This window comes from Cygnus atratus, chromosome 1 (genome assembly GCF_013377495.2).
Source record: "Cygnus atratus isolate AKBS03 ecotype Queensland, Australia chromosome 1, CAtr_DNAZoo_HiC_assembly, whole genome shotgun sequence".
Lineage (NCBI taxonomy): Eukaryota > Metazoa > Chordata > Aves > Anseriformes > Anatidae > Cygnus > Cygnus atratus.
The window spans coordinates 208,664,912-208,684,159 of NC_066362.1; the positions used below are offsets into that span (position 1 = coordinate 208,664,912).

General features: G+C 72.6%; 4 protein-coding genes across 4 annotated transcripts; 3 read left to right on the forward strand and 1 right to left on the reverse strand.

Moving 5' to 3' along the window:
* The first annotated feature begins 359 nt into the window (after positions 1 to 359).
* Positions 360 to 3,475, forward strand: CNGA4 (cyclic nucleotide gated channel subunit alpha 4). Its single transcript, XM_035569539.1, has 5 exons — positions 360 to 433; positions 622 to 735; positions 836 to 942; positions 1,524 to 2,519; positions 2,589 to 3,475. Exons 1-5 carry the CDS (start codon positions 360 to 362, stop codon positions 3,473 to 3,475), a joined length of 2,178 nt encoding a protein of 725 aa, XP_035425432.1.
* Positions 3,476 to 5,098: 1,623 nt separating this feature from the next.
* CCKBR (cholecystokinin B receptor) lies at positions 5,099 to 7,500 on the forward strand. Its single transcript, XM_035569527.1, has 5 exons — positions 5,099 to 5,273; positions 5,949 to 6,200; positions 6,269 to 6,533; positions 6,637 to 6,764; positions 6,986 to 7,500. The coding sequence occupies exons 1-5, from the start codon at positions 5,099 to 5,101 to the stop codon at positions 7,498 to 7,500; spliced, it is 1,335 nt and encodes a 444-aa protein (XP_035425420.1).
* A 1,496-nt stretch (positions 7,501 to 8,996) lies between these two features.
* On the forward strand, positions 8,997 to 12,399 carry SMPD1 (sphingomyelin phosphodiesterase 1). The gene is made up of 6 exons (XM_035569524.2): positions 8,997 to 9,216; positions 9,914 to 10,677; positions 11,003 to 11,174; positions 11,264 to 11,340; positions 11,589 to 11,734; positions 11,819 to 12,399. Exons 1-6 carry the CDS (start codon positions 9,031 to 9,033, stop codon positions 12,226 to 12,228), a joined length of 1,755 nt encoding a protein of 584 aa, XP_035425417.1. The 5' UTR covers positions 8,997 to 9,030; the 3' UTR covers positions 12,229 to 12,399.
* Positions 12,400 to 12,474: 75 nt separating this feature from the next.
* On the reverse strand, positions 12,475 to 18,603 carry APBB1 (amyloid beta precursor protein binding family B member 1). Its single transcript, XM_035569522.2, has 15 exons — positions 18,556 to 18,603; positions 18,135 to 18,193; positions 17,376 to 18,008; positions 15,904 to 16,082; positions 15,777 to 15,833; positions 15,623 to 15,708; positions 15,468 to 15,504; positions 15,102 to 15,239; positions 14,844 to 14,971; positions 14,171 to 14,285; positions 13,959 to 14,043; positions 13,630 to 13,713; positions 13,406 to 13,521; positions 13,135 to 13,311; positions 12,475 to 13,068 (listed from the first exon to the last, which is right to left on the reverse strand). Exons 3-15 carry the CDS (start codon positions 17,998 to 18,000, stop codon positions 12,901 to 12,903), a joined length of 1,995 nt encoding a protein of 664 aa, XP_035425415.1. The 5' UTR covers positions 18,001 to 18,008; positions 18,135 to 18,193; positions 18,556 to 18,603; the 3' UTR covers positions 12,475 to 12,900.
* Between the last annotated feature and the right edge of the window lie 645 nt (positions 18,604 to 19,248).

Here is a 19,248-nt window from a genome sequence, read left to right on the forward strand (position 1 = left end):
CCCTGCCCCCGTACCGGCACCGGGCACCGGGCACCGCCGCGCGCCGCGGGGCACGGGCAGCCCGCCTGGGGCACGGCGCCCCCAGCTGCGCCCCCCGCACCGGCTGTGCCTGCACCGGGCACCGGCCGCCACCCCCCGCCCCCGCGGCGCCCCCCGTCCCGCTGCCAGCCCCGCACCGCCCCGAGCCCGGCGGCAGCGCCGGCGGCACGCCGCCCCCCGCGGCCCCGGGGACGCGCACGGCAGCGCTCGCGTCCCGGTGCGCGCGTGAGCAGCCCCCAGGGACCCCGGTTGCCAGGACCCGCCCGGCACTGCCGCGGCCGCGCCCCGGCCCCGCAGCAGCACCGCGATCGGGGTGCAGGATGCGCAGCCTCAGCGCGGTGCTGTCCCGCCGCTGGGACCGGGCCCCGGCACCCCGCACCGGCCGCACGCAGGGGTGAGCGAGGCCCGGCTGCCCCGCCGGGGGGACCGGGCACGGGGCACGAGGGGGATCCCCCACCAGCGCCGCTGCCCCGTGGCGGGGTGCAGCTGAGCTGGGGGCGTGGGGCACGGTGGGGCACGGTGGGGCGGCAGGGCCCATCCCGGGAGGGGCCCGTGCACCGCGACCCCCCCGTGCCTCCCCAGCAGCGCTGCCGCTCCCCAGAGCTGGATCCTCGACCCCTCCGGGGACTGGTACTACTGGTGGCTCAGCGCCATGGTCCTGCCCATCATGTACAACTGGATCGTCATCATCTGCAGGTGCCGGGGTGCGGGGTGGGCGCCGGTGCTGCAGCCAGGGAGGTGCCCCAGGGGCTGGGGCCAGCTCTGGGCAGCCCGGTGACGGTGCCGGCGCTGCCAGGTCCTGCTTCGCCGACCTCCAGGAGCAGCACGTGGTGCTGTGGCTGAGCCTGGACTGCCTGAGCGACGCACTCTACCTGCTGGACATCGCCGTGCACCTCCACACCGGTCAGTGCCCCAGTCCGCCCACACGCCCAGCCGCACGCTCACCCACTTGCACAAACACAACGTGTGTGTGCACGGGCACGTGCACACACAATTACATGCAGTCACACATGTGTGAGCACATATGCATGCCCATGTGCGCGTGCACAGATACACGTACTTGAATGTGAAGACACGCATGCACAAACCTGTGTGACATGCATGTGGCATGTGCACACACACACGTGGCACACACACACACGTGTCTGGCACACACAGACCTGGGAGCACAGCAGTCACCGGGCAGGGGGCAGGGGTGGGGCCGGGCTGACATTTTGGGGTGGGCGCCCATCTGCCGAGCCCCTCAGCAGTACAGCGACGCGGGCAGCACGGGGCCCCGTGGTGACATGTGTGGTGCCCCTCACCTCTACCAGCACAGGGCCACCCCACGGCCTCTCACCCCCCATTCGGGTGCCCCCATCCCACAGGGAGCCCCCATACCCACGAGTCCCCTGCCCCCAGCCCCGCCACATCCCTCCCGGACCCAGGGCCCTCCACCCCCCAGGGGCTCCCCACGGGGCCGAGTGCTGACTCACTGCCCCCAGGCTTCCTGGAGGAGGGCATCCTGGTGCAGGACCGGGCGCAGATCCGGCGGCGCTACCTGCGCTCTGCCTGCTTCCCCTGGGACGTGGCCTCGGTGCTGCCCACCGACCTGCTCTACCTGCACCTGGGGCCGGCCGTGCCGGCCGTGCGAGCCAACCGCTGCCTGCGCGCCCCGCGGCTCTTCGAAGCCTTTGACCGCCGGGAGACACGCACTGCCCACCCCTATGCCTTCCGCATCGCCAAGCTGATGCTCTACGTCTTCGTCACCATCCACTGGAACGGCTGCCTCTACTTTGCCCTCTCCACCCACCTGGGGCTGGGTGCCGACGACTGGGTCTATCCCAACGCCAGCCGCCCCGGCTTCGCCCGCCCGCTGCGGCAGTACCTGCATAGCTTCTACATCTCCACCCTCATCCTCACCACCGTGGGTGACACGCCGGAGCCCCAGCGCGAGGAGGAGTTCCTCTTCATGACCGCCGGCTTCCTGCTGGCCGTGCTGGGCTTCGCCACCATCATGGGCAGCATGAGCTCCGTCATCGCCAACATGAACGCAGCCGATGCCGCCTTCTACCCCGACCATGGCCCGGTGCAGGAGTACCTGCAGGCACATGGTGTTGGGGGGCGGCTGGCGCGGCGGGTGGCTGGCTGGCACCAGCACCTGCGGGCGCACAGGAAGCTGGTGGGGGAGCGGGCCGTGCTCCGGCACCTGCCCAGCCGGCTGCGGGCTGAGGTGGCTGCCAGCGTGCACCTGCCAGCCCTGCGCAAGGTGTCCCTCTTCCAGAGCTGCGAGCGCGGTGTGCTGGAGGCACTGGTGCTCAAGCTGCGGCCCCAGGTCTTCAGCCCCGGCGAGTTCGTGTGCCGCACCGGCGACGTGGGGCGTGAGATGTATTTCATCCGCGAGGGGCGTCTGGCTGTGGTGGCGGCCGACGGCGTCACACGGCTCGCCATCCTGGGCGAGGGGCTCTACTTCGGGGAGATCAGCCTCATCAACATCCGAGGTGAGCCTCTGCCACACCCCTGCAAGCACACCCTCCAGCCCAGGCCTCACCGCAGCCCTGCATCCCCAGGGAACAGGTCGGGAAACCGTCGCACCGCCAACATCCAGAGCATCGGCTACTCAGACCTCTTCTGCCTCTCCAAGGAGGACCTGACAGAGGTGCTGGCCGAGTTCCCCAGCGCCCGCGCCCTGATGGAGGCCAAGGGCCGCGAGATCCTGCTGCGCATGGAGAAGCTGGATGTGCATGCTGAGGCGGCGGCGGCGGCAGCGGCGGAGGAGGCTGAGCACCGAGTGCAGGCGCTGGAGGTGGCCCTGGAGGAGCTGCAGACACGGGTGGCCCGGCTGCTGGCCCAGCTGGAGTCCAGCGCCTTCAAGCTGGCACTGCGCATCGGGCGCCTTGAGAGCAGGGCCCAGCAGCGGCGCCTGGCCAGGGGACGGGCTCCAGCCAGGGACCAGGCGCCTGCCAGGCTGCAGGGACCTGATGGGGGATGGGGTCCTGATGGGGGACAGCGTCCTGATGGAGGACAGGATCCCACTGGGGCACAGGGTCCCACTGGTGTGCAGGGTCGTATGGGGGTGCAGGGTCCCACAAGGGTGCAGGGTCCCAATGGTGTACGGGGTCCCACTGGTGTACGGGGTCCCATGAGGGCACAGGGTCCCACCAGGGTGCAGGGTCCCAATGGTGTACGGGCTCCCTCTGGTGTACGGGGTCCCACCAGGGTGCGGGTTTCCATGGGGATGTGGGGTCCCACTGGGGTACAGGGTCCCATGGGGGCACAGGGTCCCACCAGGGTACAGAATCCCACTGGTGTACAGGGCCCCACTGGTGTACAGGGTAGTGGGACAGGTGTACAGGGGCGCACGGGGGTGCAGGGCCCCACTGGTGTACAGGGACCCACCAGGGGCCAGGGTCCCATGGGGGTGCGGGGCACAAGACGCAGAGGCCCCCGGCACTGAAGGTCAAGGGACCTGTCCGGCTGTCAGGTGTGCGGTGACACTGGGTGCTTTGTGACAGCCATCGCTGGGTAACGATGACAACAGTCGCTAGGTAACAAGGACAACAACCGCTAGGTGATGGTGACAATAGTTGCTATGTAACAATGACAACAGTTGCTAGATAACGAGGATGGTTGTTCATGACCGAACAGGAGCTGTGGCGACGGGGCAGCGGGGGCAGGCACCGGGCTGTGCCCTGGCAGGGCCGGGGGGCTCCCAGCACAGCGGCCGCAGGAACCAGAGCAGGACAGAGACGGGGCCAGGGCCACCTGGGTGGGGAGAGGACAGGAGTGGGAAGGGACAGGAGGGGACAGGAACGGGGATGGGGTGGGAAGGGACAGCAGGGGATCAGGCTGGAGGGGACAGGAATGGGGACAGGAAGGGGGGTGGGACAGGGATGGGACGGGAATAAGGGTGGGTTCAGAGATGGGGATGGGGATGGGGATGGGAAGGGGAGGGGACAGGGTCTGGACAGGGATGGGGACAGGGAGGGGAGAGGATGGGTGAGCAGGTCAGGAGGCAACAGGGATGGGGATGGGACAGGGCCAAGGTTCAGAACAGGGGCAGGGATAGGATGGGAACAGGGAGGGGGATGAGATGGGAGGGGACAAGACGGGATGGGGCGGGAGGGTACGGGGACAGGGATGGGGATAAACACGGTCAGAACAGGGACAGGGACGGGGATGGGACGGGATGGGATGGGGAAGGGGACAGGGAAGGGAGGAGACAAGAGAGGGTCAGGGACGGGTTCCGAACAGGGACAGGGATGGGGATAGGGCGGGGAGAAGGACGGTCAGAAAAGGGACACGGAGGGGGGTGAGATGAGGACGGAACGGGAGTGTGGGTGGGAAGGGGATGGGGTCGGAACAGGGATGGGGTTGGGGACGGGAGCGGACAAGGGGGCCGGGATCTCCGAGGCCCCGGGTGCGGCGGCAACGGGAGCGGCCCCGCTCCCCCGGGCGGACCGCGGCCCGGCCCCGGCTGGGAGCGGCGCAGCTGCGGCAAACAGCCCCGGGCAGCCTGGGCAAACAGCGGGCGGCAGCCGCCGGCAGCCGCTGCCCGGGCACCCGGGAATGCTGCGGGGAGCGGCCGGAACGGCCCCGCCAGGGCGGGGTGCGAGCCCCGAGCCCCCCGAGCCCTTCGAGCCCCCCGAGCCCCTTGAGCCCCCCGAGCCCTTCGAGCCCCCCGAGCCCCTTGAGCCCCCCGAGCCCTTCGAGCCCCCGAGGTCCCCGAGCCCCGGCCCCACGTGGGGTCCCACGAACCCGGCTCCCGCTGCCGGCCGGCGGCCCCCGCTGCTCCGCAGCCCGCGGCCCCCCCGCGCCCCTCTGCCCCGCCACCGCCGCTCCCCCCGGCTCCCCCCGGCTCCCCCCGGGCTCCCCCCGCTCCCTGCCGCTGCCGCGCCCCCGGCCCGCCCCGCGCCCCCGCCCCGCGCCCCCGCCGCCGGGCGCCGCCCCCGCTCACTCTCCCGGCGGCTCCGGAGCGAGCGGGGCGGCGCGGAGCCTCCTCCCGGGGCCGCCGCCGGTGCCGCCGCCGGGGTGGGCGCGATGGGCGCGGGGCGGCTCTGACGGCGGCTCCGGCGGCGCCATGGACCCGCGGCGCCTCAACGAGTCCCTGCAGGAGCTGCTCTGCCGCCCCGGGAACGGCACCGGCACCGGCACGGACACCGGCACCGGCTCCGGCTCCGGCTCCGGCTCCGGCTGGAACAGCTCCGCCTGCGACCTCCTCCGCAGGGGCCTCCGCGGGCCCCCGGCGCCCAAAGGTGAGACCGGGGCGGGGTGGGACGGGACGGGACGCGGCAGCCGGTCCGTCCCGCCGTGCGCCCCGTCTCCTGCCCGGCGCAACCCGGCGCGCCCGCGGTTCCCCCGTGTGCCCCAGCCCCGCCGGCCCGGTGCCCAGCGCCCGGCAGCCCTGCAGCGCGGCTCGGGGCCGGGCTGTGCCCGCGCGGGGGCAGCGAAGGTGCCGGGCGGAGGCGGGAGCGGAGCCCCGGGGCGCGCAGCCCCCGCCCCGGTGCCTCGGTCCCGGTGCCCGTCGCTGGCCGCGCGGCCGGGGCTCGCTCAGCTCCCGGCGCGAAGCCGCCGCGGTCACGTCCGAGCGCGGCCGGGGAGCGAGGGGCTCGGGGCTGCCGGCGCCCGGCCCCGGGGAGCGTCAGCACCACCGCGGCTCCGGCGTCTGCCCGTCCGCTGCCCTGGTGCTGGAGCCCAGCCTGGGTGGCGTCGTGCCCGCCGAGCCGCGCTGGGGAGGGAGAGCGCCCGGGCATCCTGGCACCGCATCCGCTGCAGTGATGGCCGCGGGGACATCCCGGCTCTGCCCACCAGACGCTTGCTAGGGCTGGTGAGAGCCCGGGCGCTTGGCTCCATCCGCGGCCACACCGCCCTCGCCATGCCCGGTGCGCCCGGACACGCACTTGGCCGCCTGTGACCCTGCTGCCCCACAGACCTGGACCTGACAGTGCGCGTCCTGCTGTACGCGCTGATCTTTGTGCTGAGCATCTGCGGGAACGCCCTGGTCGTGGCCGTGCTGCTCCTGAACCGCCGCCTGCGCACCGTCACCAACTCGTTCCTGCTGTCCCTGGCACTCAGTGACCTGATGCTGGCACTCTGCTGCATGCCCTTCACTCTCGTCCCCAACCTCATGGGCACCTTCATCTTCGGGGAGGCTGTCTGCAAGCTCATGGCCTACCTCATGGGTACGGTGGGTGGGGGGCGGGGGGCTGTGCCGCACCGCGCTGCGGGCGCTGACCCTGGCTGCCCGCAGGCGTCTCCGTGTCAGTCTCCACCTTCAGCCTGGTGGCCATCGCCATCGAGCGGTACAGCGCCATCTGCAACCCACTGCAATCCCGCGTGTGGCAGACGCGCTCGCACGCCTGCCGGGTCATCGCCAGCACCTGGCTCTTCTCGGCGCTGCTCATGCTGCCCTACGCCATCTACAGCACCACGCGGGCCGTGCCCGCCCGCGGCGCCCGCCCAGCCCTCAGCCAGTGCACGCACGACTGGCCCAGCGAGCACGTCCGGCAGGCCTGGTGAGCTGGCCCCGGCCCTGGGCCGCACGCTGCTGCACCCAGCACAGCTGCTGTGGCAGGGCTGGGTGAGGGGCTGCCGTGCAACAAGTGCTGTGCCTTCCAGGTATGTTCTGCTGCTTCTCATCCTCTTCTTCATCCCTGGAGTGGTGATGATCGTGGCTTACGGGCTCATCTCTCGTGAGCTCTATCGAGGGATCCGTTTTGAGTTGGACATCAAGGGGGAGGCTGCAGGTGAGGAGATGGGGAGCTGGGGACCTGCACAATCCTGCAGGGCACAGCTCCGCTCAGCACCTCCTGCCTGGGGCACGCAGCAGGGCTGAGCCCCCAGAGCTGCCTCGCCTCCTGACACCTGTCACACCGGGCAGGCCGTGCTGCTCCGTGCCTGGCACTGCACGGGTCCGGGTGGTGCCATGGGGCTGGGGATGTGACCATGTCCCGCTCCCCTCCCACAGCCCAGCGCAATGGCAGCGCGGAGCTGGCACCTGCCTGCGATGAGGGGGATGGCTGCTACCTGCAGCTCTCCCGGCCAGGCGGCGCGCTGGAGCTGCGTGCTCTGGGCACAGCGGGCGCACAGCAGGACCGGGCACGCATCAACAGTTCAGAGGCAAAGCTGGTGGCCAAGCGGCGTGTGATCCGCATGCTGGTGGTCATCGTGGCCATGTTCTTCCTCTGCTGGCTGCCCATCTTCACTGCCAACACCTGGCGTGCCTTTGCACCGCGGGCAGCCCAGCGCGCGCTCTCGGGGACACCCATCTCCTTCATCCACCTCCTCTCCTACACCTCCGCCTGTGCCAACCCCCTCATCTACTGCTTCATGAACCGCCGCTTCCGCAAGGCCTTCCTGGGCACTTGCACCGGCTGCCGCCACGCCTGCCCACGCCGCCCGCTCGATGAGGACGTGGCCAACGTCAACGCCTCGCTCTCCAAGTTCAGCTACACCACTGTCAGCAGCCTCGGGCCCCCCTGAGCCCGGCCCCGCGCCCCTCTGCCCCCGCCAACTCCCCCTCGTGTCCTGACGCAGCCCCCTGTGCTTCGCGTCTCCTCTACCCCTCCAGCCTCAGTGGTACCCGCGAGCCTCTGTGTGCCCCCCCCCCCCCCCCCCCACCTGCCCTGGGGCACCCCCCGTGCCTGCGGGCTCTGCGCTGCGGCCCTGGGCTGAGCAGGACGGCGGTGGCCCCCGTGCTCCCCTCGCCCCACCTGTGGGGCCGGAGGCGGGGGTGATGGGGGGAAGCCCCCAGCCCGGGCCCTCCCTGCTCGCTCCCCGCGGGCTGCGGCCACAATAAAGCCTTTGCCTGGTGCCACCCACCCCGCTTCTCACCCCGCCCCATCCACGGCTCACACCCCCGCGTAGGCGCGTATACACACTTGTGTGCGTTCATGCACACGCAGCTGCTCAGGTTTGCACAGCCATGCATGCTCGGGCACACAGCCCTGCACACACGCCTGCACACCTGTGCACGTGCGCACAGCTGCGCCTGGCACTTGCACGCACTCACACCTGTACCTGCACACGCACACAGCTGTGCCCCCCCGGACACAAGCACAGCCCCTGGCACCCAGCAGCAGATCCCGTGGGCAGCAGCACAGGACCCGTGGGGTGGGGGGGGGACTGAGATGTCCCCGTGGGCAGCAGGAGGGGGTCCCCACGGGCTTCAGGTGCTGTGCTCCCGTTCAGACAGCGCCCACTGGACTCCCTCTCCCACAGCACCTGGTGGGACTCCACCTCCCACAGCGCCTCTCCCAGGCTCCATCTCCCACCCTGTTCCAACAGGACTCCATCTCCCACGGCTCTCCCGTGGGACTACGTCTCCCTGAATGCCTTAATGGGCCTCTGCCTCCCATAGCCCCCCAACAGGACTCCCATAGCTCCCCAGTTGGATTCCACCTCTGACCAGCGGGGCTCCATCTGCCATAGCCCCCCACGTTCCCTCCATGCCCCCACATCCCACAGTGCCCCAGGGGGGCTCCATGTCCTGTACCCCCCTGTTCCTTCTGTGAGCCCACGTCCTGCAGTGCCCCAGCAGGGCTCCATCTCCTGTAGCCCCCTGTTCCCTCCGTGACTCCATCTCTGACCAGCGGGGCTCCATGTCCCGTAGCCCCCCCATTCCCTCCATGACTCCATCTCCCATTCTGACCCGCGGGGCTCCATGTCCCGCAGCCCCCCCCGTTCCCTCTGTGACCCCACGTCCCGCAGCACCCCAGCGGGGCTCCACCTGGCCGTGACCTCACGGGACTCCGTCTCCAGGACGCCCAGCAGGGCCCCCATCTCCCAGCAGGGCCTCCATCCCTCCCCCGCGCTGCCCTCCCGGCCTCCACCGAGCGCCGCGTCCCGGTGCGATCCGTCGCTGGCCGTGCCCCCGGGACTCCCCCTCCGGCCGTGCCCGCTACCCCGCGGGACTACATCTCCCATCGTGCCCCGCGGGGCGCCCCGCCCCCGCGCCCCGTTCCCGCCCCCTCGCCTTGGCCCCGCCCCGCCCCGCTCGGAGCCGTCCCGGCCATGGCGGTGGGCGCGGGCCGGGCCCCGCCGCTGGCCCTGGCGCTGGCCCTGGCGCTGCCGCTGTCGGCGGCGCTGTCACCGCCCGGCGCCGCGCTGCTGGAGGCGGCGGGGCCGCGCTGGGGCTGGCGCAACCTGACGTGCCCGGGCTGCCGGCTGCTCTTCGGGGCGCTCGACCTGGCGCTGCAGGTGCCGGCGGGCAGCGGGACGGGGGGACGGGACGGGGGGGGACGGGACCGGGAGGGGAGGGGACCGGGGCTGGGGGGCACCGGGGCGGGACGGGACGGGACGGGACGGGAGGGCACCGGGACGGGGGGGGCGGGGGCGGGGAGGGAAGGGGAAGGGGGGGGGGGCACCGGGGGGGAGGGGAAGGGAGGGGAGGGCACCGGGACGGGGAGAGGGGGACGGGACGGGACGGGAAGGGAGGGCACCGGGACAGGACGGGACGGGGGAGCACCGGGACGGGAGGGCACTGGGACAGGACGGGAGGGGAGGGCACCGGGACGGTGGGACACCAGGATGGGACAGGCCAGGTTGGGAAGGCAGCGGCATGGGGACAGGAACAGGGCCGGGATGAGGCCGAGGCAGGGGCTGGACAGGAACGGGCAGAGCGGGGCCAGCGAGGTCGGGGCCGGGACCAGGGCCGAGAGGGCACAGGGATGGGAGCAGCGAGGCCCGGGGCAGGGCTGGAGCCTCGTGACAGCCGCTGTTGGGATGGGACGTGCCTTGTGGTGGGTCACGGGACGGGACGGGACAGGGACAGCTGGGGACAGAGATGGGCGCTGGGGCCAGGAAGGGGAAGGGGAACCCGGCCGAGGCCGCCCGCTTCCCCCGGGGCCGGGTGCCGGCAGAGCGAGGACCAGCGCGTCCCCTTCGCCTGCCGCAGCTGGAGCCCAACGTGGCGCGCGTGGGGCGCGTGGCGGCGGGCCTGTGCCAGGAGCTGCGGCTGGCGCGCCCCGAGATCTGCCGGCAGGCCGTGCAGCTCTTCCAGCGCGACGTGGTGGCCGCCTGGGCCCGCTCCGTGCTGCGGCCCGGCGAGGCCTGCGGGCTGCTGCTGGGCCCGCGCTGCGGCCACTGGGACATCTTCGGCGCCTGGAACGTCTCCCTGCCCGCCGCCCCCAAGCCGCCGGTGCGGCCCCCGGTGCCCCCGCCACCCGGCGCACCCAGCGCCCGCGTCCTCTTCCTCACCGACCTGCACTGGGACCGGCTCTACACCCCGGGCAGCGAGCCTGCCTGCCCCGACCCGCTCTGCTGCCGCGGCGCCGCCCGCCCCGGCCCTGGCGGCGCTGGCTTCTGGGGCGAGTACAGCAAGTGCGACCTGCCGCTGCACACCATCGCGGCGCTGCTGGCCCAGCTGCGCCACGCTGGCCCCTTTGCCGCCGCGTACTGGACGGGTGACATCCCGGCACACAACGTCTGGCAGCAGCGCCGCGAGGACCAGCTGCTGGCCCTGCGCACCGTCACCGCGCTGTTGCGCCAGCACCTGGGCACCCTGCCCGTCTACCCTGCCGTGGGCAACCATGAGGCCACCCCCGTCAATGCCTTTCCCCCACCCTACGTGCGCGGCAACCAGTCCTCGGCGTGGCTGTACGACGCGATGGCTGAGGCCTGGCAGGACTGGCTGCCCCCACCGGCGCTGCAGACCCTCCGGTGGGGCGGCCGCGCAGGGAGCAAGGGGCTGGGGGGGCTCCAGGCTGTGAGGACCGGGGGGGCTCTGGGCTGGCTGTGGGGCACAGGGGCAAGGAGCTTGCAGGGCACGGGGGGACTCCTGGTGGGAGGATGCTTGGACAGGCGGGGGGGTGGGGCTGCAGATCAGGGGCACACAGGGGCCTGGGGCAGGGGCACTGCTGCTTGGGGCAGATGAGGGGAGGAAGGGGGCGTCTGAGGTACTGCAGGCTGGTGGGGGACGTGTGTCAGACACATGGGGATAGCGCAGCCCCGGGCAGTCAGCGCTGACACCCCCCCTTCCCTGCAGAGCCGCTGGCTTCTACACGGTGCAGGTATGGCCTGGGCTGCGCCTCGTCTCGCTCAACATGAACTTCTGCTCCCAGGCCAACTTCTGGCTGCTCATCAACTCCACCGACCCTGCGGGGCAGCTGCAGTGGCTCGTGGGCGTTCTGGAGGCCGCCGAGCAGCAGGGGGAGAAGGTGGGCATCAGCAGGGTGGGGAGGTCCCAGGGCCCCGCGACCCCTGTGCATCCCGCACCAGCCCCCCCTCTCCTGGCTGCTGCCCCTAGGTGCACATCATCGGGCACATCCCTCCAGCCCACTGCCTGCGGAGCTGGAGCTGGAACTACTACCGCATCGTCAACAGGTCAGCCTGCGGAGGGCCGGGTCCGTGCCGGGGCCCTGCTGCGCCTGATGCCGTCCAAGGGCAGGAGGCCAAGGGCGAGGGCCGGGTGGGAGCTGGCGCCAGCGGGTGCCGTGGGCGCAGCAGCAGCCAGGCTGGTGCAACGAGTCACGGGAGCAGCGGTGTGGGGTGGGGCCAGCCCCGGGCAGCGCCGCGGGGCCGGGGCCGGGGTCTGGCGCTGGCTGCCCTCACCCCTGCTGCCCCACGCTCAGGTTTGAAGGCACCATCGCAGCACAGTTCTTCGGGCACACGCACGTGGACGAGTTTGAGATGTTCTACGATGAGGACACCCTGACGCGCCCTGTCTCTGTGGCCTTTGTGGCACCCAGCGTCACCACCTACATCAACCTCAACCCCGGTGAGCCCTCCATCCCCTCCCCTCCCCTCCCCTCCCGCTCTGGCTGTGGTGCGGCCCTGCAGAACCCCTGACTGCTGCCCCCAGGCTACCGCGTGTACGAGGTGGATGGCGCCTACAACGGCAGCTCCCACGCCGTGCTGGACCACGAGACATTCATCCTCAACCTCACCGAGGCCAACATGCCTGGGGCAGAGCCGCACTGGCAGCGCCTCTACCGCGCCCGTGAGGCCTACGGGATGGCCACCGCCTTCCCCGCCGACTGGGACCTGCTCATCCGCCGCTTCCAGGATGACGAGCGCCTCTTCCAGCGCTTCTGGTACCACTTCCACAAGGGCCACCCGCCCCGCGAGCCCTGCCTGGAGGCCTGCAAGGCGGCCCTGCTCTGTGCACTGCGCACCGGCCGCTCAGCCGACCCCAGCCTCTGCCGGGTGCTGCGCCCAGCCCGGCCTTTCCGGCAGATCCTGCAGCTCTGGCGGCAGCGGCAGCTCTGCTGAGCCCGGGGCTGGCAGCGGCGCCAGGGGACACGTGGGGATGGGGACAGATACTCACCCACTCTGTGGGGTGGGAAGGGGCCCCATCCTGGCTGCACGGGGCCACCACTTGGCCCTGCACTCCCACTGGTGGCAGCCCCCAGCCGGCTGCATAATAAAGGTTGGTGATGGAGAGAGCCGGCTGCTGGCCCCGGGCGGAACCTCCTTCAGCGGTGTGGAGCTGGGGGATGCTGCAGGGAAGGGGCTGGGCCGGGCTGGTGGAATGGGTTTATTAATTATTTAGTACAACACAGATCTTTGTTACAGCAGGAGGGGCAGCTCCAGAGCTGGGCAGCCCTGGCAGGGCCCCCGCACTGCAGGTTAGACCGCATGCATCGGGCAGGCAGCCTGCGCCCTGGCTGGGCAGCGCCCGTCCCAGGAGGCGGTGAGGCCACCCTGTGCACGGGACAGGGCCCCGGGCCCGGCCCTGCCACCCTGCAGGCACGCACGAGCACAGGGACCCACACGTGGGACGCTGCTGCCACCCGCCCAGGGACACTCACACACACACACGTGCCCCGGCGCAGGCATGTGCCCCACGGCACCCGGTGCAGCTGCCCCGTCCCAGTCCCGTCCTGGTTGCAGCAGGCAGGAGCATGGGGCGGGCAGGGGTCTGGTCACTCCCCTCTGCTCTGATCACGGCGTCTGTGCCCCCATGCGCTTCGGCTTCAGGCTGCCCAGCAGGGTCTGCACGCCCTTGCGGACGGTGGAGCCCACCCGGCGGGCCACTGAGTCAGCAGGCGGCGCGGGCAGGCAGGAGCTGGAGGCCTGGGGCCGGGCGTCCAAGCACTTCTGGTAGCGCAGCTGGGGACAGGGGGTGAGCAGGGCCGCGGGGGCGCAGCGGGGGGGTGCGGGGCCAGGGACACTCACCATGCAGGCAGCCTGCAGCGCCTCGCTCAGCCCTGCCGCGTTGGGCTCACACCAGACCATGTGGCAGCAGAAGGCGCCGGGGGCGCTGGCCATGATGAAGGCGAAGGAGCGGACGTCCCGGCCCACGCCCATGAAGGAGAGGAACCGCACACGGCACTCGCACAGCACCGCCTCCGTCTGCAGGCACAGCACCGGGCTCACCACCAGGATGGGGATGAGGATGGGGACAGGGATGGGGATGGGGACGGGGACGGGGATGGGGCTGTCACACCTGCTCATGGGTGATGGTGAGCGTGGCAGGTGCCACGTTGACCACAATGGGGGTCCAATGCTCTTTGCTGCTGGTGGCCAGCGCCGCCTCCAGCGCCGCGTTGATGACATCCATGCCTGCGACAGACAGGTGGGGGCTCGGGGCGGGCAGGGGGGAAGAGGGCCCCATTCCCGGTGCAGGGCACACCCCAACACCAGCCTCCCTCCACGGCCCCCCAGGCTCACCCACGGGCTTTGTGACAGGTACGCAGCCCAGGTAGCAGACCGGGAACTTCTGCACCACCTCGCTCTTGGGCACCGGGAACTCCACTGCGGGCACGGGGCAGGGTCACCACGCACGCCCCGAGCATCTCCCCTGCACCAGCTGCACCCAACAGCCCCACGGCCAGCCCGCGCACAGCCTGCTGCCCCCCTGCCTGCCCTGTGTGCCCACCCACACGGCCCCTGCAGCCCCACGGCACTGCCCGTGTGCAGCCCCCAACCCCCGCTGCATGCACAGGCTGGACACGGTCAGTCCCCAGGTGCCTGCGCCCTTCCCCGGGTCCCAGCCATACCCTGGAAGGGGATCTCCACCATCCTGGAGGAGTCCATGGAGAGGCCGTTAGCCAGCGCCCGGGTGCTTCGCCGCTCCACCATGATCTGGGGAGAGCAGGGGGGCCACGGACCCCCCCCAGCCTGTCACGATGCAGCCCCCAACCTCTGCCCGGCACAGGCAGCCTGGGGACAGAGGGGTGGGAGGGAGCACCCGGGGCAGCCCTGGGCTCACCTGGGAGCAGACCTCATGCAGGCTGGTGGCGATGTCCTTGGCGGGGCTCTCGCAGCGGAAGACATGGCACTTGAGCATCTGCGTCAGCTGGTCCCGGGCCACGTAGGCAAAGTCCCTGCAAGGAGGGGCTGCGCTCAGGGACCCCCCACAGGCCACCAGGGCCCCTGCCCCCCACCCACAAGGAGTGGGCCACCGCCACCAAGGCCCCCCAGCACAGCGTGGGCAGGGGCTGGGGGCACGCGGCGCTGCCATACCTCTCCCTGGGTGCCCGGCCAGAGCAGCAGGAGAGAGCCAGAGAACAGAGTCAGGGGGGCTGGGTGCACACACACACCCCCAGCATGGGGCCCAGCACACCAGCACAGGGCAGCACCCAGCCCACGGGACCCCCACCTGCCCCAGGACCCCACAACCTGAGAGTACAGAGACCCCCCCACGCATCCCGCATGCGAATGGATGCACCCAGCACCCCGCACGCACAGGACGTCCCCGCACCCCCCCCAGTTCAGGGACCCACCCCACGCCCCAGCTCTGGAGCAATGCCTGCACCCGGCGTGCCAAGACACCCGTGCGTGCGCACCCCCCTCTGTACCGGCCCTGCAGATCCCATGGGGACCCCTGCATGCCCCCTGCGTTCCCAGGAGACCCTGAACAGCCCTTGGCCCCACGCCCCCACCTGCCACTGTCACGCCCCACGCCCCAGACACGGATGCTGGCCACGGGCTGTGCGTGCAGCAGGGTCTGGTCCTGCGGGTCCACCAGCTTCAGCGTCTGGCTCTGCAGGAGCAGCAGCATGGCCCGGCCCTGGGGGGGCCGTGTCAGGCCAGGGGCAGCCTGGGGTGAGGGGTGCAGGGACAGAGCACGGCATGCAGGGCATAGAGGGGATGTGCTGGGGGCCAGGGGTGATGCTGTGCTTGGGGAGGGAGGCACTCACCCCCCCCCAGGCACCCGGCGCTCCATGCTGGTGCAGGGACAGCTGGCGGATGCAGTTGTTGACGGCAACGCTGCTCCTCCCAGGCGCCAACTCCTCCTCGCTCATCTCCACCCAGCCCAGCGAGCGCACAGGGAAGCTCTGCGGGGCACGGCCCGGGTGGGCGCAGTCTGGCCCCCGCCGGCCCCATGCACCGGGGGGGCCAGAGGCAGCACTCCATCCAGCCAAGCCCCCCCCACAGTGGCAACAGCACAGCCACCGCCCCAGGGCCCCCACATCCCCATGACACCGGGGTAGGAGGGGCCAGGGGAGCTGGGCAGGAGCCCACCACCAGGGCGGCCCCACTCAGCCCCCGCTGTCCCAGCCTACCTTGGAGCCCGGCTCGTCCTCCTCAGCCAGGACCGCACTGCAAGAGCGGGGCTGTCACCGCATGCCACCGGCTGCCACCAGCTGCTCCCTGCGCACGGGGAACCCTGCGCCCCAGCTTGGTCAACGCAGCCCCCACCAAGCCCCCGAATCCCCACCTGATGCCCGGCGAGGCCGGGTCTGGTGCCAGTGGCTCCGCGTCCTGCACTCCAGGCTCGCCATCTGCCTCCTCTGCCGTGGGGTCCTGGGAAGGAGAGAGGGTGGCAGGGCCGGGCGCAGAAGGTGATGTCCCCGGCCCCGACAGCCCCTCACCTTCCAGAAATCGCCATTGCCAAAGCGTTCAGCCGGAGCGAAGCCCGTCCAGGCGAGCTGTGGGAAGAGCGGACAGCTCAGGACAAATGCCATGGGGCAGCTCCACAGCCTGTGTTCCCCGACTCACCGGCTGCTCCTCGCAGGGGGTGCTGCCCTGGGAGCCGCGGGCAAGCCCTGCCGGGGGCTCCCACTGCGTGGTGCCAGTGGGGATGTGCCAGTAGTAGGTGCCCGAGGTGTCCTGCACCCGCATCCATCCCGCAGGCAGGTCTGAGTCCGTCTCGAAGGAGTTCCGGGTCCAGAAGGAGTCTGGGGAGCAGGGGGGAACCGAGGCTGGGACCCCTGCAGCCCCACGCAGCCGGGCGGGGACCCCGGGGTGGTCGCCATGTGGGGGGTGTTGCCACATGGCGGGGGGGCACAGCCAGGCAGGGCAGAGGACCCTGCTGCCGTAAGAAAAGGAGTCCCAGTGGCCACCAGGATGGGGGGCCAGGCCAGGCGGGACACCCGAACACCGGCCCACGGGGTTGCGGGGATGTGGGAGCCCTCCCAGGCGAGCAGGCACCAAGGCCCAGCCGTGCCCAGCAGGGCGACGGCCACGAGGCCCACGCTGCGCTCAGCGCCCCCCAGCACCCGCGGAACCCAGCCCGCAGCCCCTTCCACGGCGTGGGACCAGCGGCACCAGGAGCCCCCCCACCCAGACCCCTGCGCCTCAGGACCCCCGTCCCCAGCTCCCCGCAGCCATCCCGCCGCGGAGCCTGGACCCACGGCCCCTGCCCAGCACCGCCCCGCTCAGCAGGCCCCGCGGCAGCGCCCATCCCCACAGCGGTGCAGGGCTCGCGGCTATTCCCTGCCGGCCCCATCCCGGGGGGCCCGGGGCAGCCCATGGCGGCCGGGCCCTGCGGCAGCGCTCACCTGGGCCGCGCTGGACCGGGCGTTTCCCCGGCAACCGCTGACGGCATCGCCAGGGGCCGCCACTGGGACGCGCCGGTGGGGGGGGGCGGGGATGCGCAGATGGGGGGGGCTGGGACAGGGATGCTGCGGGAGGGAGGGAGGGAGGGGGCGCCAGGGACAGCAGGGGCCGCGCGGAGGGGGGCCGGGGGCTACGTGGGGCAGCCGGGGCTCGGGGGCACAGGGGCAGGGGGAGAGGCAGGTGGGGACGGGGAGCTGGGGCACCGTGGGGGACCCCCGCGGCCGGGGGGGGGTGCAATGGGGAGCGCATCGGGACGCGCAGCCGGGAGGATGCTGGGTGACTGCGCTGGGACAGCACGCCGTGGGGCGCAGCACGGATGGATGTGTGACTGGCACCGGCACGGGGGGGGCACAGCCCGGCGGGGGCCACCACACAGAAGGGAGCGATGCGGCGTGCGTGCCACGGAGCCGTGGGCAGGGCTGGGGGCAGAAGTGGGTGCAAGGCTGGGGAGAGTAGACAAAGACACAGGGCTGAGAGGAGCAGGCTGGGGCACAGCAGGATGGGGCACAGCTGTATGGGGCACAGCTGGACGGGCACAGCTGGATAGGGCACAGCTGGATGGGGCAGCGTGCTGGGCTGGAGGCTGCAGGGGCAGCCGCGGGGCAGGCGAGTGGGGGGCACGCGGGGCCCACCTGCGTCGTCGGGGGAGCTGCCGGCCGGGCTGCCCTGGCTGAGCGTGGCCCAGCTGGAGTCCTCGTCGCTGGCAGTGCCGCTGCGCGCCCCGAAGAGACGGCTGGCGCTGCGGCCCTGCTCACGCGGCGCCCGCTCCCCGCTGGGCTCTGACTCGGCCGTGGCGGGGTCGCTCTGCACCGGGGTGGAGTCCCCGTCCCCATCCTCCGCGTCGTCCCCGTCATCATCCTCCTCCTCTTCCTCCTCCTCCTCGGGGGCACCCCGCAGGTCGATGAGCAGGGCCCCCCTGCCGGCAGCATTGCGGGCGTTGCGTGCGGCCACCTCCAGCTCCTCGGGGGGGGGGCCCAGCTCGTTGCGGTTCTGGTCCCGCTCGGCTGCCCGGCGCAGCTGGTTCTGACCCTCCTTCACCCACTTGGCATTGGCGGGCTCCTCGCCGGCCGGGGGGGGCGGGCCCCCGCCGCCCCCCAGCTCCGTGCTCCCATGGAGGTGGTGGCCCTGGGGCGAGCCGGGGGGGGCCTTGGCCAGCAGCAGCTCCCCGTGCTCGGGGGGGCCCTGCAGCGCCAGGCTCAGCCCCAGGCAGCTGTTGTCGTTGGCCAGGTCACTGCGCTTGCTCAGGGACCCCGACATCGCAGGGCCTGGGGACAGCAGAGACACCGGCAGGACCAGCGTCACCACGGGGAGCGGCTGCCATGGGGCCAGCACCACCCGTGGGGCCAGCATCGCCCGTGGGGCCCCGCCACGGGGCCAGCCCCATCCCTCACCTGTGGTGGCGGAGGCTCCTACAGCCCCCGGGGCGCCAGCTCCGCCGTGTCCATGGGGCCTGCAGGCAGGGGGCACCGGGGACAGCGGGGGCGGCAGTGGCGGTGGGGTGCCCCCCCTGCCCCCCGGCCCTTCCCCAGCCGCCCCCCCGGCCCCGGGCCGCCCTCAGCCCACGGCGGCCCCGCAGCCGCGACCCTGCCCCACGCGCCGTGGGGCTCAGCCCCGCAGCGCCCCAGGGCCCGGTCCTGCCCGGCTCCCACGGCCGAGCCCGGCCCCCCGCAGCCGCCCCCAGCCCCCCGGGCCCCGTCCCCGTCCCAGTGCCCCCGCTGCGCCGGGCCCGGAGCCGCTCTCGCCCGACCCCCGGCCCCGGCCCCCCCCCGCGCAGTCCCGGGGGGAGCGGCCCCGCTGCGGCCCCTCCGGTACCTGCGGCGGCTCCGCTGCCGGGGGGCGGGGGGGTCGGCTTCCGCTTCCGAGGGCGGGGCGGAGCGGAGCGGGCACGGCGCGGTGCGGGGCGGTGCGGGGCGGTGCGGGGCAGTGCGGGGCGGCGCGAGATGCAGCAGCGCGAGGCGGCGTGGGATGCTGCGGGGCGGCACGGCACGGCACGGCACGGCACGGGATGGCACGGCACGGCACGGGATGGCACGGGATGGCACGGCGCGGGATGGGATGGCACGGGATGGCACGGGCTGGCACGGCACGGCACGGCACGGGATGGGATGGCACGGGCTGGCACGGCGCGGTGCGGCACGAGGGTGCTGGGGCAGCACTGCACGGTGCAGCGTGGTACGGCACGGAGCAGGGTGGCTCGGCTCGGCCCGGCTCGGCACCGGGCAGCAGAGGGCAGCACGGAGCAACGCGGCGCGGCGGGGAGCGGTGCGGGGCGGCACGCGGCAGCGCCTGAGTGCACGGCACGGCACGGCACGGCACGGCACGGCACGGCACGGCAGCAGGGCCCCGCGGAGCCGCTCGCCCAGCCCCACGTCCCGGCGGCTGCTGGAGACCCCGCGGAGGAGCCCCCAGCCCCTCTCCGGGCAGCCTGTGCCAGGGCTCCGGCACCCGCCCGGCACAGCAGTGCTGCCTGGGGCCCAGAGGGCACCTCCTGGGGATGGGGATGGA

Coding starts and splice junctions, on each gene's coding strand:
- CCKBR (XM_035569527.1), top strand. CDS start 5,099: ATGGACCCGCGGCGCCTCAACGAGTCCCTGCAGGAGCTGCTCTGCCGC. Junction 5,274..5,948: donor CGGGCCCCCGGCGCCCAAAG/GTGAGACCGGGG, acceptor GCTGCCCCACAG/ACCTGGACCTGACAGTGCGC. Junction 6,765..6,985: donor CATCAAGGGGGAGGCTGCAG/GTGAGGAGATGG, acceptor CCCCTCCCACAG/CCCAGCGCAATGGCAGCGCG.
- SMPD1 (XM_035569524.2), top strand. CDS start 9,031: ATGGCGGTGGGCGCGGGCCGGGCCCCGCCGCTGGCCCTGGCGCTGGCC. Junction 10,678..11,002: donor CCGGCGCTGCAGACCCTCCG/GTGGGGCGGCCG, acceptor CCTTCCCTGCAG/AGCCGCTGGCTTCTACACGG. Junction 11,735..11,818: donor CTACATCAACCTCAACCCCG/GTGAGCCCTCCA, acceptor TGCTGCCCCCAG/GCTACCGCGTGTACGAGGTG.
- CNGA4 (XM_035569539.1), top strand. CDS start 360: ATGCGCAGCCTCAGCGCGGTGCTGTCCCGCCGCTGGGACCGGGCCCCG. Junction 434..621: donor CGCACCGGCCGCACGCAGGG/GTGAGCGAGGCC, acceptor GTGCCTCCCCAG/CAGCGCTGCCGCTCCCCAGA. Junction 943..1,523: donor CGCCGTGCACCTCCACACCG/GTCAGTGCCCCA, acceptor CACTGCCCCCAG/GCTTCCTGGAGGAGGGCATC.
- APBB1 (XM_035569522.2), bottom strand. CDS start 18,000: ATGTCGGGGTCCCTGAGCAAGCGCAGTGACCTGGCCAACGACAACAGC. Junction 15,240..15,467: donor AGGACGAGCCGGGCTCCAAG/GTAGGCTGGGAC, acceptor CGTGCCCCGCAG/AGCTTCCCTGTGCGCTCGCT. Junction 13,312..13,405: donor TCACCATCACCCATGAGCAG/GTGTGACAGCCC, acceptor CTGTGCCTGCAG/ACGGAGGCGGTGCTGTGCGA.